This window comes from Nymphalis io, chromosome 8, assembly GCF_905147045.1.
Source record: "Nymphalis io chromosome 8, ilAglIoxx1.1, whole genome shotgun sequence".
In the NCBI taxonomy this organism is placed as follows: domain Eukaryota; kingdom Metazoa; phylum Arthropoda; class Insecta; order Lepidoptera; family Nymphalidae; genus Nymphalis; species Nymphalis io.
The window spans coordinates 1566858-1585869 of record NC_065895.1 but is presented as its reverse complement, the minus strand read 5'-3'; the positions used below and the strand labels follow the sequence as shown (position 1 = coordinate 1585869).

General features: G+C 32.9%; 2 protein-coding genes across 3 annotated transcripts in view; one reads left to right on the top strand and one right to left on the bottom strand.

Annotated features, from left to right (window-relative positions):
• Positions 1-16517, bottom strand: part of LOC126770160 (mediator of RNA polymerase II transcription subunit 13) — a 65853-nt gene extending 49336 nt beyond the window's left edge. For both annotated transcript variants that reach the window (XM_050489361.1, XM_050489362.1), the window contains exon 1: positions 16310-16517. In XM_050489361.1, the coding sequence (XP_050345318.1) occupies positions 16310-16378 (69 nt within the window). In that variant the 5' untranslated portion in view covers positions 16379-16517. The remainder of the gene's footprint in view (positions 1-16309) is intronic.
• A 260-nt stretch (positions 16518-16777) lies between these two features.
• Positions 16778-18585, top strand: LOC126770240 (39S ribosomal protein L50, mitochondrial). Its single transcript, XM_050489516.1, has 5 exons — positions 16778-16954; positions 17033-17118; positions 17261-17457; positions 18029-18148; positions 18406-18585. The coding sequence occupies exons 1-5, from the start codon at positions 16913-16915 to the stop codon at positions 18519-18521; spliced, it is 561 nt and encodes a 186-aa protein (XP_050345473.1). The 5' UTR covers positions 16778-16912; the 3' UTR covers positions 18522-18585.
• The last annotated feature ends 427 nt before the right edge of the window (positions 18586-19012 follow it).

The window sequence follows — 19012 nt, the reverse complement described above, 5'->3', positions numbered from 1 at the left end:
ATCAAGTGTATTACATTTTCGAAATATATATAAAATACCGTAAATTCATTCCGTATCGAACAAAACATGAACAGTCAAACGGAGATGTAATTAATTTAATGAGCTCGTTTAATACTTTATTACGATAAAAGTTTACCTATTAATTTATCTGACCTCGATCAACCCTTAAGACTAATAGTCGGTTAAACTTATAAAGGAGCTACAATCGTAACATTTCCCACAGCTATATTAATCGATGTATTCTCAAACTGAACCATTACATCATATTTATAAAGTTCAATTTACAATGTCAGGTTTTTGCACGTGGAGTGAATATAATGTAGCCGTACTGTAAACAGGAGTCAAACAGATTCTTCCGACAACTAGAACCATGTTACCGGGGGCGTGTAGGCGGTAACGAGTCGCCACTTACAGCTACCTCACTCCCTCTTTGTCATTCAAATAAGAACGGACGGGAAAGAGACGGGAACAAAGCGTTTACAAATACCGAAGTATATAGTTATCTGTGCCAATATTAAAATGATAAAACAATTACCTCTGACCCGAGAGATTTAGATAATAGAACGCATTTGTAACATCTAAGACATTTTTTATTGATTCATTTAATAAATTATATTATATAATTAATTTATATACAATATTATAGTTACAAGTATGTATATAAAACTTTTAAATTAACGTGGCTTATTTGGGTACAGTCGATGTGCAAACTCGTTTAAACAGTGAACTGTTCGATTTAATCTTAAAAACAATACATATAAGAAACAAAGGATTCAAATACGAGTTTAAAATAGAAGGCCTCAATTAAATCCGCTGGCAATCCATGCTATATGATATTGAAGCTCAAAGTGTGAACGAAATTGTTATGCGACGAGCGCGTCGAGAGGCACGCGCCGGTCGGTGAGGTCAGGCTGCGCGGGCTCAGGCGGAGCCGGTACGGTAACGAGTTGTGATGAATACAATAATACTATTATGCGCTTGGCTTTGATAGTCATTGAAACAACATTGTATATCTGCTACTAGATTAAATAAAGTTAATAAGAAATAAAAGTTGTACAATATGATGTTTATAGAAAAAACAGAGAACTTACGAGTTGGAATTAATGTTTTATGTAAAATAAGAATTAAGTACTTAATAAGAAGACTGTTTAATTAAAAAAAAATACAACAATAATTCTCTATATCTAAAAAACTAATATTAAACAAAACAACAACAGAAAGAAACAGTTACGAATTACATGACATTTTTATAAATATATTCAAAGGATAAACAAAATTCAATAGATTAACTGATGCCAGAACAAAATCAATAGTATATAACGAGCTTCTTAAAGTAATAAAGTCTCTCAAGCACGGACAGTGACAGCCACCGACATGTAATATTTAGATTACGAGTTCTCTCATTGTATCTATTGTTCGCACGCTTTTGCAATGCCGTAATCGAGTTGAAATAATAACTTGACAATCGTTCGATCGGCCATTGAACTGCGACGCATTAAAACTAATTAAAACATACAACCTTAACAAATTTAGCTTTAACAAAATAAACCGTACATGTTACATACTACAAACTCATTTATTCATTGTAAAAATAAGCATTGTCATTACTTATTGATAGCCAACGAAGTGAAAATGCCCTGAACTGAGACGAACCGGCGAAAGAAACTCGGAACCTATTTTTTTTCTCATATTTTAATTTTGCAAGTTTTCAATAAAATCATCATCTTAAGCATACGTTTATATCTTTATATTTAAAATCACTGTGTCAATTGTGAACATAAAGCACAATCGCTTTACATCACAAAAAAAATCTTCCTTACGGAATATTCTTACAAAACAAATCTCTCGTTCTACTCAAGTATACTTATGGTCGTATTTTCAAAGAACGTTGAAGCATTTCTGACGAGACAAGCTCGACGTAAAAAATGGAGAAAAAGTAAGGATGAACCGGAGAAAATTACACCCTGAGCAAGGGTGAAGGGTATACAGGTAGGCTGCACTACAGTATGCTATCCAGCTAACGGTAAAGACAGGCGCGCGCGTCCGCGGTCAACGAACCTTAAGACAGCGTACATCTAGAAATTTGAGGATTTGCCCTAGTTTTTGTACGTAAGCATTACGTAATACATATATAATATATATACTTTCAGTAATAACGTTGCTGATATAGTATATATATTATTAAAACGCGTTAATTTTATTTATTCATTATAATATATTAAAAAAAATTGAATTAATTTCATACCAGGCAATATGTAAACCACTTATTCATGTGCATGCTAATATGATAAATGCGAAAGTGAGTTTGTTTGTTTACAAAACTTTATTTGTAACAAACCAATTGTTTCATAAGCTTTCACGTCTTAACTATTCAACTAATCATCATGAAATTTGCATATACATTGTCAGGGGTAACAAAACATAGGGTACATAAACCCCTCCCCCCCGCACACGCGGACGAAGCCACGGGGAGAGATTACTCCTTAATATAATAACAAAAACTAAATTGCTTACTCGGTTAAAACTCGTTAAGTTATAACATAGAATGTTATTAAAACAAATGGCAACCGGTGAGCATAATATTATATGGAATCTAAAGAAAAACAATGTTTACTTGGTAGTAGCCGGCTCTTATTTGAATAATATACCTAACAAGCGGCTTTAATGGCTGCATAATACTATAATAATTATTCCTTCAATTGTCATTATATCTAGCTTTTATGTCAATTGAACTGTTTTAAAATGTATCTTTTTCGTGAACTCTATATGATTGTAAAAAAAAACAACGTCCATTGTAAAAAAAATATAAGCTCATAATATAGTTGCTGTGACAGTGCAGATTCCGATTCGCATACCGCAAAGCTTTTATGAATACAAAGGACTATGAGAGGGATTGTCGCACATGCATACTGGAATAAAAGAGGACGTCGAGAGCTCCGTACTCATCAATATTTGACAGTTTTTACGTAGAACAAGTTTGAATATTTTCTACTTACAATAATTATAATAATGTGTTTCGTTTTTATATAGGGAGATATTTAAAAATAATTTTATGTAATATAACATTCATATCACATTGATGATGTTATATTAAAATCTACAGAATGATAGAAAACATTTTATCTTTGCTATTGTAAATAGATATTAAGCTTTTTTTTTTATAGAATAGGAAGGTGGACGAGCATATGGGCCACCTGATGGTAAGTGGTCACCAAACGCCCTTAGACATTAGCATTGTAAGAATGATAGAAAACATTTTATCTTTGCAATTGTAAATAGATATTAAGCTGGGAAATTTGTACGGTTCATTTCAGAAACTACTAATCGAAATTGATTGTCTTTTTGGCATTCGTTTTTCTTAATTTCTACAATCGAAAATCAACAGCGTTTCGTAATCCACTGCTGAACATAGGCCTCTCCCAAGGTGCGCCAAAGCTCCCGATCCTCCGCCTTACGCATCCAGTAGGTCCCCGCCACCTTCTTAAGGTCATCGGTCCACCTGGCTGGAGGGCGCCCTACGCTGCGTTTGCCGATTCGCGGTCTCCACTCTAGGACTCGTCTGCTCCAACGGCCATCGGTCCTACGACATACGTAACCAGCCCACTGCCACTTCAGCCTGCTAATTTTGCAGGCTACGTCGGTGACTCCGGTTCTTTTCCGGATAATCTCATTTCTCATCTTATCCTTCAAAGATACTCCGAGCATAGTTCGCTCCATAGCACGCTGAGGGACTTTGAATTTGTGTACTAGTCCCGCAGTTAGTGTACACGTTTCGGCACCGTATGTCATGGCAGGTAAGACGCATTGGTTGAAGACTTTCGTCTTTAAACATTGCGGTATAGACGACGTGAGGACTTGACGAAGATTACCAAATGCTGCCCATCCCAAGCGAATTCCTCGATCGGCTGCCTTCTCGAAGTTGTTCCTATCGAAACCAATGTTATAAAACGAGTGCTTATTACGTTTATACGTCCAACTATAATACTTAGCTGACCGTAATAAAGTTTTACATATGCGATATCAGGGGACAAAGGTACCGAAAAGTAAATAGGCTACCAACTAGTAGACTACATAGTTTCAACATTACGATCGGAACGCATAACGCTTTCTATAGCTGCCTACCACTCTGTATGAAATAGGAATATATAATCCATTATGAGTATGCATATAACCGCGGGACAAAGCTAGTTAATAATACAATTCTAATTACTTTTAATTACTACGTTTTATATTATATATGGTCATATCATTAGCGAGGTAGAAATTTCACCTTACCTTTTAATACGATGTCCATTACGGTCGGACAAGGAAGACGTGTTTATATAATGCTCCTAACTTTATATTACATACATAACATTAATTAACCAGAATATTATCAATATCGATATATATAGCGTAGCTTGTGGCGACTACATACGACAACGACATATCGTAGCGATTTGAGTTTAGATGGTTACATCAAACGATTCTATATTCTCTAAACTGGTGATTGAGCTTTGTGCAAGCTCGTCTGGGTAGGTACCACCCACTCATCAGATATTCTACCCCAAAACAGCAGTACTTGGTATTGCTGTGTTCCAGTTCTTCAAACTGGTGAGCCAGTGTAATTACAGGCACAAGGGACTTAACATCTTAGTTCTCAAGGTTGGTGGCGCATTGGTGATGTAAGCGACGGTTAACATTTCTTACAATGCCAATGTCTATGGGCGTTGGTGACCACTTACCATCAGGTGGCCCATACGCTCGTCCGCCTTTCTATTCTATAAAAAAAACACGCTATGGATAAATGCGTCGATATCATCAGTTCTCCGCAAAAGTTCGCACATAATATTCCACGTCATCGGGAATAACAGAAGATGATGAGTTCCTCCAATTGTTCACCATATCGATACCGAAACATTACAGAGCAAGTCCCTTAATCAGCCGAGCGATAAGATTTACGCCGCCATTCACAAGCCACGATAAAACTTCGCAGACAGACTGTACAGATAGATCGCTACGATATATCGTTGCCATGTGCGTCCAGCCATTTGTGTCATTTTGAGACTGATTAAAACAATAACTTATCAAATATCTCTCTTAATTATAAACATTGTTAAGCGATTGTTTAAAACACTGATTTCGCTCTTTTTCTCATTATTGACTTGACATTATAAAGAAGAAGACAACATTTTAAACTATTCATCCGCTACTTTATACTAACTACTAAACAACGTCAGGCCGTAAGAATATAAAATTACATAAGTATCGTCAGTCGTAACATATTTTATAAAAACAGTTTAATTTGTTTCATTTTGGCTTATTATTAAAGTTACAACGAATACGTTGCAATTGTGAACGTAAGAATTTATAGTTTTCAATTCAAAATCAAAATATTTTTTATTCAAATAGACTTTTACAAGTACTTATGTAACGTCAAGCGCTACCGCCGATTGATTGATTGACCAATTGATTTTAGCACTCTTTTTTATAATAATATAATAATAATAATATCCTGGGACATTTTTCACACACGGCCATCTGATCCCAAATTAAGCTTATACAAAGCTTGTACTATGGAAACCAGACAACAGATATACCACATATACTACTTTTTTTTTGTAAATACATACTTATATAGATAATTACACCCAGACTCAGGACAAACAGACATGTTCATGCACACAAATGTCTGTCCTGGGTGGGAATCGAACCCACAACCTTCGGCGTAAAAAGCAAGTATCTACCAACTACGCCAACCAGCTCGTCAAATCTTTCTATTAATCGAGAAAATATTCATATTCTATGAATGTTGATGTGATTTTAAAAACATATCACACGTTTATAAACAACCATTAATTGCTTTAAATCACAGATTTCAATTGATAACTTAATCTGTAACCAGAGAATCGCAATATTGATGACAAATTTGAAAAATAAGTATGTCATATATTTTTAAATGTTGATATAATATATTTGAGTAATAAATATAAGTCACGTTCGATATTCGAATCTGTTCTTAAAGAACAACCCCGACTCATGTTAATATATAAGTTTAGATGTCACGGTGTAGTAAAGCGTGAATAAAAAAAGCGCTCGATGGCTTGTATTTTCTTGTTCACTTGTTCTACTTTGTATGGTGACACGAAAATGTATCGTGCACCATTTGGTAAGTGGTACGCGATGAAGTTGTACGCTCATTGGTTATTCACCATTCTTAAATATAATTTTTTTCCTCAAACTTATATTATTGTTAATAAAAGTTTCCCGCTATATAAGTAATTTTAAATTACACGTTCAACACGAGGATTACAATATCATTTATCTTAATAGAGTTATGACTAAAGGAGCAGTCAATTGTAACGTGAAAATAAAACAACAGAGTCGACGAATTCATCGAGTGCAATCTTCGGCACTGATCGCAGAAACGAGTTCGCGACTCTGGCCGCAGCCGGTGGGGGGACAGGGAGGAGGGGCTGCTCGTTGAGTGAAAGCGTTTTAAATTTAATCGCATGCCCTCTGACGCTGCATTCGGCCGAGTTTCCGATGCTATATCAAGAGACCCTTGTTTACAAGCAAACGCATAATATCTCATTGCGCAACATCAACACCGCTGATTTTACACTTAATTTACAACACGATTCAACCCAGATACATTCTTTATTAATAAGCTTAGTGTTGCGGTGTCAATACTTTGTACATTGTCTTTTAACGAAATGGGGTCATCGATCACGTGTTTAAAATTAATAAAAAAATCATATTAAAATATATTTTATACTATTTTATATTTATATGTGTTATACCTATTTATACCCATGATTTAATTTTATATTTAATATGTCACGTTCTTGGAAAATACGTAACTGATAAAACTAGATATTTAAGTTACACCAGTTTTCCGTGAATACAGGGTCAAAACGAAGGGCCAAGGCGATACGAACATAAAAATAATGTAGAAACTTTTGCGTAAAAGTATAACCGTAATTACCGAATAAAAATGGTAGAGTTAGTAACTTAAGAAATTAATCTTCTATCCTTATTCATAGGTTATTATTCGCCCACTCATATCACTAGCCGTAAGACGAAACAAAATATTTAGATGAGTAAATTGTTCTATCAGTAATGGCTATTAATACGCTGTTTCTTAAGTTCGTATGTTATATTCCGGTACCAATAGATGGCGCAAATTGATTTATTCGTTAGCGCATGCAAGATATTTGGTAGTTGGTAATTATAGTTCTGTATTTAGTTCACATTTGATTGATCAAAAGCGAGGAGCGGATAAACTCTTGTTTTATTTTTGTAAACACGCTGTATATAATCCTAAACAAACTATTAAAACAAATTTCTTTAGAAATGATGTTTTAAAAGAGAATACATTATATATCTAAAATAGCATCTTTTTCTAATAACAATCCTTTGCAAAGATCTGATCTTTCCTTGGCCTTTATTGAATGAAATATATTATCATAACACAAGAACGTTGCGAGGAGTTTAAGGATCATCGACAGTCATCACCATCGTCCTTGACCTCAATATCGTCTTCCCTCACATTATCATGACACATCACATACCGGGTCAAGGCTCTGATGACTCGAGGAAAACATTCAGTGTTTATGTACCGTGCGCTTTCCGTTTCATCTCGTTACTTCATCTCACTCTGAGTGGCATTATTATTTTACGACTGCAAAAGAATGCGAAATGAAATCGAACGTTCAATGGCACAGGAACTTAATTTCGAAGAGCATTGTATGGACGAACGATGATTGTCCAGTAGATAGATTACGTGGATATTTATCGAAGAGCGCAGATTTAAATTCGGGATAAGATCGATTAAACTTTTAAAGTAGTTTGTAGTAGTGCAAATATATCAAGTTAAGCAGTGTACAGCCGAATCCTAGAAGGAGAGATTTTGCCCAACAATGTAAGTTAATAAGTTTAACAAATATGCAGTTTCATTAAAAAGTATCCAAGATTGAATCTGTTTGGTATGTAACCGTACTGAAATATGAGTACGAGTACCATGTACGAATTTAAAAAGAATGTCCGTTACATCCTGATTCAGCTTATGTTTACAATATATTAATGATTGTTTTTATATGAACCACTTCTTTATGAATTCTTTTTTTTTATCTTTATTTCATAAGAGAAAGTGCGTTGCCTATAAAATTTAGCGAAATGGGAAGCAGTATTGCATAAATAGTAGCGTTAACATTGTTCGACTAGTACGATATGTATTATAAGTAGGTTTTTATAATTGATGTAATTGTTAACCCTGAACGAGTAATAAGATGTATGTTAATGATTGTTGTAAAGTGACAATTAACGCTTGTAGATTAGGTAGAGTGCGACGGTGCGGGCTGCTTCGTCGCGGCCGGCGATATGTAGGTCAAGATAAGAGAGTAGCCCGCTAGCACCGCTCACATTACGCCGACTTACTCGCTGGACGACGGTCACTCAGACGCAATTATAATACGTGCTAAATACTTCAAATTATTTTTATTAGTAGCGGCTGTGCTAAAAGCTATCCGCATAGATATTGACACACACATTATAAAGATATAAATGACTCCCCCATTAAGTCATTCCATTTTACTGTATGGAATCTTTTCTACCTGTTACATATATAGAAACAATATTTCCAAAAAAATTCTATTGATCTTTACATTCAAAATTTGTTATTTTTTTTTTAAGTTAAAAAATCTTTCAATCTAATGATGCAATTTGTAAAGTTTAAAATACATAAGCTCGAATACGAAACAACAAAATTTGAAAGTTACAGAATGATGTCGTACAAAGTAACGAAGTACAAGTTGTTATAAAACTCAAGGAAAAGTTCTGAGAGCTGAGAGAAAGGATTGTTTCAATAGGTAAGTCAGGATGCGATCTAGGTGAAGGACGTACTTTACAAAGCTGTTGTTTATCAAGGACGACCTTGCTACAGAAATCGTATATATGTCACGGGGTTATTATAAAAACGGTGATATCATAACTTCACTTGAGAAATTTAAATTGCAAGGAATCTTGCTAATCCTCTCATTAATTGATCCTTAAAATTGTCATATTATGAATAAATTGGCCTTTTAACCAAATTATCTAATTGAGCAACGGCCTCCGATTGATACGGTCACTGATTGGTCCGCTTGTAATGTCACTATTTCTACTTTCTCTAAACCGACCAAATAAAACCTACAAGGCATCCCACTAAATCCTTTTGTTGCTAGTGTTTTTAATTTAATTTTATAACATCAATGAATGAATCTATCCAGTGAAATTTTAATAAAATATTTATAAATTATATAAATAATTAAAATTAAGACGATTAATAAAAAAAAGTAAAGGTTTAAAGAAAAGCGGCGACATCTACGTTGACATTCCCAGGGCGAAATCTAAGAACCTATGTATAATATCTATATCTAGGCATAGCTAACGTACGGAAAAGAAACAGCCAGCCCCGAGAAGAACCGGAGAAAGAAACTCAGCGGGCTTTTTTATGTTTTGATATCATGTTTCATGTATAAAAAAGGGAATAGCCAGCAGGCGATCGTTTTATTCCCAAGGTATGCTATCATCCATAAATTCATTGATTGTATAATAACCTTTAGCACACAAGCGTTCCTTTACAATTTTGAACGCTTTCTGGGATCCTGATGTAGAACCGTATACATTGCCCCAAAAAAGAGTTACTGACTCCATACAGTCTAGCAACAGGACCAATAAAACACACTTAGATACTATATGGCAGTATCTCTTGAAACTTAACTCTAAAATGACGGGATATTTATGTTTCGATCGGACCGAATTCGTATATTTTTCGTTATCGAAAAAAAAACTGGTATAGCTTCATCTTTGGTATCTGTTTACACCACTTTAATTAATCTTTCGGTAATTTTACTAAATTAAAGTTTAAAAATAATAACAAACGAATGGTATTACTTAAGAAATTATCAAAGAATGTATACAAAATAAAATAACCTATACTATATAATTAATATTAATGAATTCTGTAAATCGATAAGATAATGATTACGTAGATATATGTATTTAATTAAAATTTATTCTATTTCACATTGAATGCTTTTAAAAATATTTTATAGTCTCTTAGGTCTGAGTTAAAGAAGTGTTCCGCAGGGATCAACTTTAGGTACTTTCCCATTTTTAGTACACATAAATGAACTATTCTTGTATGTTGTAATAGTATTTCAGTTATTGTTATGTTTGCTTATGACACATCATAACTTTTAACAGTTGACAGGAAAAAACAATAGACAATGACGACGTAAACAATGCATTATTACTGTTACTGAATCGATTAACAACTAATGATTTAGTTTTAAATGTCCAATAAAACTAATTATTTTATGTTTGACAAAACGTTGAGCTAATTAAAGTAATGATACCAAAGTATTTTTAGGGATTACTTTTAACTTCAATGTCCAGTTGAATTTTTTTTAACATCTATTTCGGATACACTAAGCTTAGCCGTATGTGCGTTTTGAAAAGTTGATACTTCTCGGTTAGTATACTTTAGTTATTTTGACAGTATCTTGTATTATATTTGGAATTTCGCTTCAGACAATAGTAATTTATTCTTCAAACGGGCTATTTACAATCCTGGAGCCAGACGGTGGGTCACAATATATTTATTTTGGTTGATGTATAGCTAACAAAATCGATTACATGTGATATGATTGATTAAAAATAGTGACTACAGTTTTTTGTCGATTATTTTAGGTGGAATCTAAATACTGTGCCGACGGTAGCATTCAATTTAATTAATGCTTGAAGAGCAGATTTCATATAAAATTTCACATATAAAATCATGAGTTCTTATGTTTTTATTCGTAGCATCAATGAGTGTTAATAATTAGAAATGTTTTTAATCTTCTATTGTGTTGTTTATATAAATAAAAATCTCTTTTAAAATGATCTCCTAGACTATGTATAGTATATGACTATATATATATATATATGTCAAGCTAATCTTTAAAAATATATGTATAATTACTTACTTGTACGATTTTCTTATTGTATTTAAATAAAACATATAATTTTTTAAAATTGTTTTACAAGATATATTATGTGAATGAAGCTAATAATAATTTTAGTATCTCTTACATCAATACTATAAATAAATGTATAAAATACCGCGAATTTTATTATATCATTGATACATCTAATTAAGTATTTAATCATAAAAAATATGATATCGTTTTTGTTTAAGTAATTTATCAAATTCACGACAAAAAAAAACTAAATAGATATGTTCAATATCACGAAGAACGTTAAAAAGGTTTTCATATTTACATATTGGAATGGAAATCATTTAATTTAAATATTACATGTATATATTATTTATATATCATAAAATCGTTGTTGGACCGGCATTAAAAAGCTGCCGGCGTTACAAGACGTTGCGATAACGAGGCGAAACTATTATCAGTTTGATAAAATTTGACGCGGGGTAGCGGTACTGCAGCGATATCAACATACCGCAAGGTCAACGGTTGTTTTAATATTTATCGCAAACTATGGGAAAAAAAATTACATATAAAGATCAAATTAACGTGAGACCTTTTTTTACAAACCTCATAAGTAGATGTTACTCGTATTGGAAATGTAATATTTGTTTGTTTTTTTTTTAAGCAAAGCAACATTAAAATATTATTGTTACGGATTTTTACAATTAAAGTTCGTGGCGACAGAATTAGGTGGTGACGGTTTGGTGGTAAATGCAAAGGGATTGTCTAGCCGCAACATGGTTTGATCCTCTATTGCTAAATAAATGTACTGGTATGTACATGTATGTATGTATTCTAAATTATTGTAATATATTAAAAGCTATATATCTATTTACTTATACATTTTTTAAAATAAGATTATATTCAAAATGAAATATTTACCTTTTCCTAGAATTTAAACAAAAAAAAACTTCTTATTGTTTTAGTAATGTTTGCACGTTTTTTTTTTGTTTTTTTTTTTTTTTAGCCTATTTGGCATATTGTTATAAATATGTATTAACATAAGTTTATTAGTTAAGTAATTTTTATTTTCCTCTACCTTTTACTGTATTGAAAGTAACGTTTATGTTGGCAACGTATGTACAAGGCTGGTGGCGACAGGTTTCACTGGTGGTAGGGCTTTGTGCAAGCTCGTCTGGGTAGGTACCACCCACTCATCAGATATTCTACCGCAAAACAGCAATACTTGATATTGTTGTGTTCCGGTTTGAAGGGTGAGTGAGCCAGTGTAATTACAGGCACAAGGGACATAAAATCTTAGTTCCCAAGGTTGGTGGCGCATTGGCTATAAGCGATGGTTGACATTTCTTACAATGCCAATGTCTAAGGGCGTTTGGTGACCACTTACCATCAGGTGGCCCATATGCTCGTCCACCTTCCTATTCTATAAAAAAAAAAGACTGAAAAGCTGAGGCTACAAAAATGTAACCTTTTTTATATGGCTTTGTACCTTAATTTTGTTTCTTTTTGGTAAATAAAGTTCTTTTGTTATAATTCTCCCGTTAAGGGAAAAGTGTTTTCGATCACGTTGCTCCACTGCTTCATGGCATAAACAAGGAAGTAATCATTTCATTCATCCTGTGCTCCACCATCGAGCATGAGATGATGAAGTCAGTGGTGGTCGTTTTCTGTTAATTGATGCATTTGAGTTATTACCAGAGTTGCAAAAAATATCCTACGTGTTAAATATATAAAAAATAGCTGGTAGTTACCACCTCACGGTAGCATGCGCAAGCGATCCCGCGGCGCTCCTCGTTAAGACGGTAAGGGTACCGCTAGTTTTTAGTGGGTATCCCGATGTTCGGGGACTAGTGACAAACGCTAGACGTGCGACGAAGAATAAAATTAACTTTTTTCATACTTAAACAATGATCTACGTCATATTCCACGAAAATATTCGATCTACGCCGAGTATTAGAATACATCCAAGTCGTTCGCGATTGAGTAACATATATACAAACTTTCGCATGTAAAAGTATTATAATAACATACATAATATTAACAGAAGTCAAATTAACCTCGTTATAGATATTCCGATGTGAATAAAATATACTTGTTATTTAAGTGGCAACATGTTTAACGGTAGTGTGAGCTCTCGATGATAATGATCGCCACCGTCCCGACTGGAGCCTTGATACCGAGTGAAACGATAGTTTATCAGTGAGCTGACGGGACCGCAACACAACAAAACCACGAAATATATATTATTTCTTTTTATGATTACAATGCTTCATATAAAAAACTACTACTAATTTAAAGAGTATAGTACATGTGAACAAATAAACCATTGTAATATGGTGAGAATGACATAAATAATTATATTGTATGAGATTAAATAACTTCTAAATATTTATTAATTTAAAATTAAGGCAGAGTAATTCTAAATACTTTGCTCACGATATAGATAGCTATGATCGCATGAGCAACATGCGTTCGCTGATAAGCTATCATTTTATCTATTCTCTAAGTCATAAACAGTGACAGTGAACGGAGTTGTTTACACATCTATCCGGTCTAAGCATTTAATTTTTAAATGTCGACCATATATTTTTTTATTTACGAATAATATTTATATAATACACATTTTTATATTTCATCAATATTAGTTATCTAAAAACGTGTTCAAATATCAAACAATTAGGTTATAATATTATAATAAGGTTTATGTGGTGCAGTCGTTTTAAAAACGTTCTTAGGTACATATATATATATTTTTTTTTATATTCGCCGAGAGGGCAAATGTCTACTCCACCTGATGGTAAGTGGTAGTAGAGTCCAAACGCGACGACGGCCAGTACAGACGGGAAGAATGTAGGTGATAGATTTTTTATGTATAGCAAAAAAAATTTTTAATTATCAACGCAACATATAAATCTACACTTTTATTCCACACGATGTAGGGTGATATTACCTACATTTTTAAAATTAGAAACCTTACAGTTAATAGTGTACCTGGCGAAGTAGCTCGCTACATTCTTTGGGTAATTGAAGATGTGCTCGTTTGCATGGAGATAAGGGATGGGTCCGCTGGCGTTCGTCAGGTACCATGAATAACTGAGCGGTGAATTTGGACGGTCAATGGACAATAACGCCGCAACGGCGCCAGCGGAAATGAACGCTAAAATATTAAGTCATCGTAATATTCGGTAGAAGGTAGAGGGGTTTGCTTGGATCGTTCCTTTATAGAAAATATATATTCATGAATTTGTTAATAAATGTTGATGGTGTCCTGAATATTGCGCTATAACTGCAGAATAATCTTTATAGCAATTTCATTGAAATATTCTTTTTTTAATGTATATGTTGTGATGAGTTTGCGATTTAAAAAATCATATTAAATGATATATTCATAATAGATAAAAACAATTAAATTATAAAATTATATAAGCTTTATTATTTGGTGCTGTCGTCTTAAAAACGTTCTTAGGTATATATGTAGTTGATGGATTTTTTATATATAGCGAAAAATATTTTTTAATTGTCATAGAATTATATTGGCACGGATGAGATGGCACGTAACAGCTAGGCGGAGGCCACGCTCCGGTCCTCTGTATGGGAAAGTTACGATAACCATTCATAACGCTTGAATGAGCGAAACGCCCGCGCAACTCGAGCTTCGACCCCCGCGACATCTGTCTCAGCGCAGATTCAGTAGAATCACCGCTGACTGCATTTATCACAATCCTTGTCATATACTTGTTTCCTAAATTAAAATTAATTAAAATTAATTAAAACTAGTCTTTTTAATTTTGAAATATTTGGTACAAAAATGTAATTACGTCCGACGAAAATAAAAATGAAAGTTTGAATACAAATTATTTAAAATAAATTTAAATTGTGTTAGTAAATAACAATGTACGTCTTAATGTATTTATTATATAAGAACTTTTTCCGTACACGTTCCGTTTTACTATGTAAAAACGCGCGAAACATTCCAATAATATAACATTATCGCACACGATTTGCATCATGTGAAAGAGACAACAGACCCGCTCATTATGTCCATAATGGTACCGCATCGGTATTTTTAAATGGGGCTTTTTTTTATGAAACTTTACTGCAATTTTTGATTTCCAATAAAGTAAGGAATGCTGCTATTTTTTTATATGAAGGTCATAATAAAAAAACTAATAATCGTAAGAGTGGTATTTTAATAAATGTGGGTCTGTAGGTCATGTTATTATTCATAAATAACACAAGGAAAAATACTTTTTATGATACAACACAACGTTTGTTGTTTTTTATAAAAGAATTATGAAAATACTGTTTTGCGTTAATATTTAAAATCAAGTTATGTCCGATCTAAAGTGTATTGAACCCGGCGCAATGTCAGCCTAGTAGGTCGATGCGTCACCGTCCTACGATCGGGCGATGTAAACGAAAGCATTCTATACAACAAAAGGAGCTGTGTCCGCAAACGTCGCATAAATAATTAGACAATAAGCAGGCAGGGCAAGAAATCAGTAATTTGTATCGCGCCGAGATAGGCGGAGCGATGAGGGAGACGGGTGCAGGCGCGCGCCGCGGCGCGGAGATGTGGCAACGCGTCAGGTGGAAATGGCGCCGGGCTGTTCTCCGCCGAGGACGACCGACCGCCCCCACCCCGTCACCGTGCCCCCCTGTCTCCTTGCCATACACCCGCCGCTAATCCTCACCCGAACACAATCTGATAAAATTCGCGCCAGCTACGAATGTTACGCAAAGCGACTCCACACTACAACACGACGATAATGAATGACCCGACCGTTTCTTTATACATAAACATTTCGACTATCATAAATTATGTCGCAGTATTGAACTGAACGCAGCTGTAAGAATGCAAGTAATAAGAAAGTTATTTCCTCGACCTGGCGAAACTAGTCTCGCGAACGCATTACGGTCCGCGTTACGGCCTGGTGAATTCAAAATGACCTCTATGGGCCTGTGGCTTCTTGTGGCCTCGCTCACTGAATGTGATGACATTTTGTGGGTTAGCAACACGACATGACTCCACTAGTTGGGATATGATGCCAGGATGACTAACGGTCGAGCGTCATAAGCCGACTAAGCATATACTCCTCCATACATAATATTTAACGCAATTGATCGATTTCATTACCGTATTACAATTAAGGTGAATTTTGTATAGCACTACCGCTATAATAATGCTAATTGGACCGTTGATCATCATGAATTTATTGTTGACTTACAGCGAAACGTTCAATACAATGTCGTAAAACAGACGCACACAATAATAGTGTTACTATAATCACAAGGATTTCGAAAGAAAAGTACCTACGAGTTCTTTCATCAATGTAAAAGTGACTTACCAAGGCGAAGAAGTTTGTGTGGCAATCCTCGAGACTTGCACCGTTTGTTTGGTGATTTTGATGCGTCATGGTAGTCCGGGACACTTCATTTTCATTTCACAACACTAAAAACTGATTCAATCTTAAAGAAACCACTCAAAATCTTAAAATCATCACCGACATTTAGTGAAGTTTTCACCTTTCAATGGCGACTGGAAAATGGCGGATAGGAAACAACAACCCAAGCCGACGGTAGCGCACATAGCGGTAAAAATAGGAACTACTTTCGTTCAGAAATCTGAATACGTTTCATTCGGATGCAATTTAAAACGTAGAACATTTTTAAACTTAGATTAATAAAAAAATATGTGTATGTTACATAACTTTTATTTAACTATATTAATTGTGTTTTTTTAAGAAATAAAAAAAGAACAAAAATTATCTCTAATATAATTTGCTACACAAAACAAGTTCCTAAATTGAAACGTAGATATGGTTGTCAAATTTGAGGAATTGTAATTAAAATAGGAATTTTTAGTCTCTAAGAAACATACTCCCATAATATTACTATAAAATAAGTTATTGATAGTTTGTGTATAAGCAATTGGTTAAAATTATAAAATAATGTTTAGAAATGTGTTGTCTATGACTTGTAAAAATTTTCAGGTTATATTTTATTATCATCGTAGTAATATGTTTTTTTAAATCTGTTTTGGGTTTATCTCACTACTGCATTTATTTCAGATAGTAGCTGTCAGACATAAACAAAAAAAATTTCCAAAAATAGACAAGAAACTACAAGCTGCTGCTGAATCTCTTGCAGCAAGAGGGTATATAAAATTCGCTATTTATATACAAATTTAATAGTATTTAAAAGTAAAACAAATAATAGAATAATTTATGCAACTTGTTACTTTTTTTAATGAATTCTCAACATTATTCAATATGTTTAAATAAATAAAATTATTTCAGATTTCTTCGTCCAAATAAACCATGGGATCCACCAGCAAATATAGACAAAACTATACTTAAAATATGTGCTGATAATGGATTGAACACTAAATCGGAGTTTGATTCCCTTGATGTTAAATACACTGTCTTAAAGGCATGTTTTGACGAAACAGGCCATGGCATTCCTAATTCTATGTTACATACCATTGAGACAGTCGGTAAGTGGTGTCTTACCAAAGAACATACTAAAAAACTACTTATTTATACTTTATAATTGTACATAGCTATAAGAGAAAACTTAGAGAAAATATTAAATTAGTTTCCTATATATTAATGATACAGTTACATTACACAAAATATTAATTTACTCCTTAATTATGGGTATTATATTGCTTGTGATGGTTTGTAAATTCAGTTGTATGTGATTTATGTAAAATAATAATCAACGAGTTAGTTTTCATTGGAACTACATTTTTGACCTTTAAATTTCAAATACTCTTATATAATGATGATTCCTAAAGATGATATGTAAGAGTCTACCAGAATAAACTATATTGTTTTTTATAAATAATTTAAAAGGATTTATATTTAAAGTTTATCTTATTCTTTTTATTAATAAACATTGGTTTATTAATAAAAAGAAGCTGCCTTATTCATAAACATTGGTTGGCAGCTATTTGAATAAACACCAATTTGTCTCTTTCTATCATTATTGGTGTGTCATAAGAAAGAAGAAGACACAGTATTGCTTAATTAATTACCCTAAATAATATGTATAAATTATTTCAGATGATTTAAGAGAGTTTTATGAGACACCGGTCGATACATCAACTCCGTTTGATAGCTTGAAGAAAATGGAATTGCCAAAGAATATGCATGTCCAAGAAAATTATGTTAGATTCCATCCCGGTAATTTAATTATACTACTATTTTATTTTTTTATTTCTGAGATTCCACACATTAGCTAAATCAACAGAAATAATACATTTTAAATATACATATGTCGTCTTCTATTTAGTTATTTACAATCTCTTTATTTTAATATTGCAAGAATCTAATGTATAAAAAGAATATTGAAAAAAAGTATATTGAATTTCTGTCATAGTTTGTTAGATACTGTTGTACAGTATGTTAGTCTTTAATTAATAAATTACTTTTTATTACAGATAATGATTCTCTCTTCAATGGAAAGTCGGTATTTCCTAAGAGTTCTACAATTGTATCTGGCCTAAAAACAAGAAAGAAGTATGAAGGCTACTCTGCTAAGAGATCCTGGCCTTAAGAAGAAAAATAATATATTGATTATAGATAGTAGTTTTTATTAATAATAAATATAATACAAAAGATGCAATTTTTTATTGTATTAATATTCCTAAGAGTGTACTCTTTTATAAGTTATACAAAATATGATTATAGTTTGATTGTTTAAATTTAATTAAAATTAGGAATTAATGATTAAAAAAAGCTTATTATAAATATGGTATACTTAATTTGAGCCTTTTGATAAAACATACAGAAAAAAAAGAAGTGTTTTGTTATAAATAAGAAAATATTACAATTTAATATCAATACTATATTACGTCAGATTAGTAGTATTAACATTGTTCGATAATGTTAAAAATCCTTAATATTAATACAAATCTTACGTTGAATGTCAGATAACGGTGTGTTTATTATATCAGAGAACTCATATAACTGAGTGAAGTAAGATGGATAGATTTAAAATAAAATATTTTATTTATTACAATTTAGCAAAGGTTTCGCATTAAAATT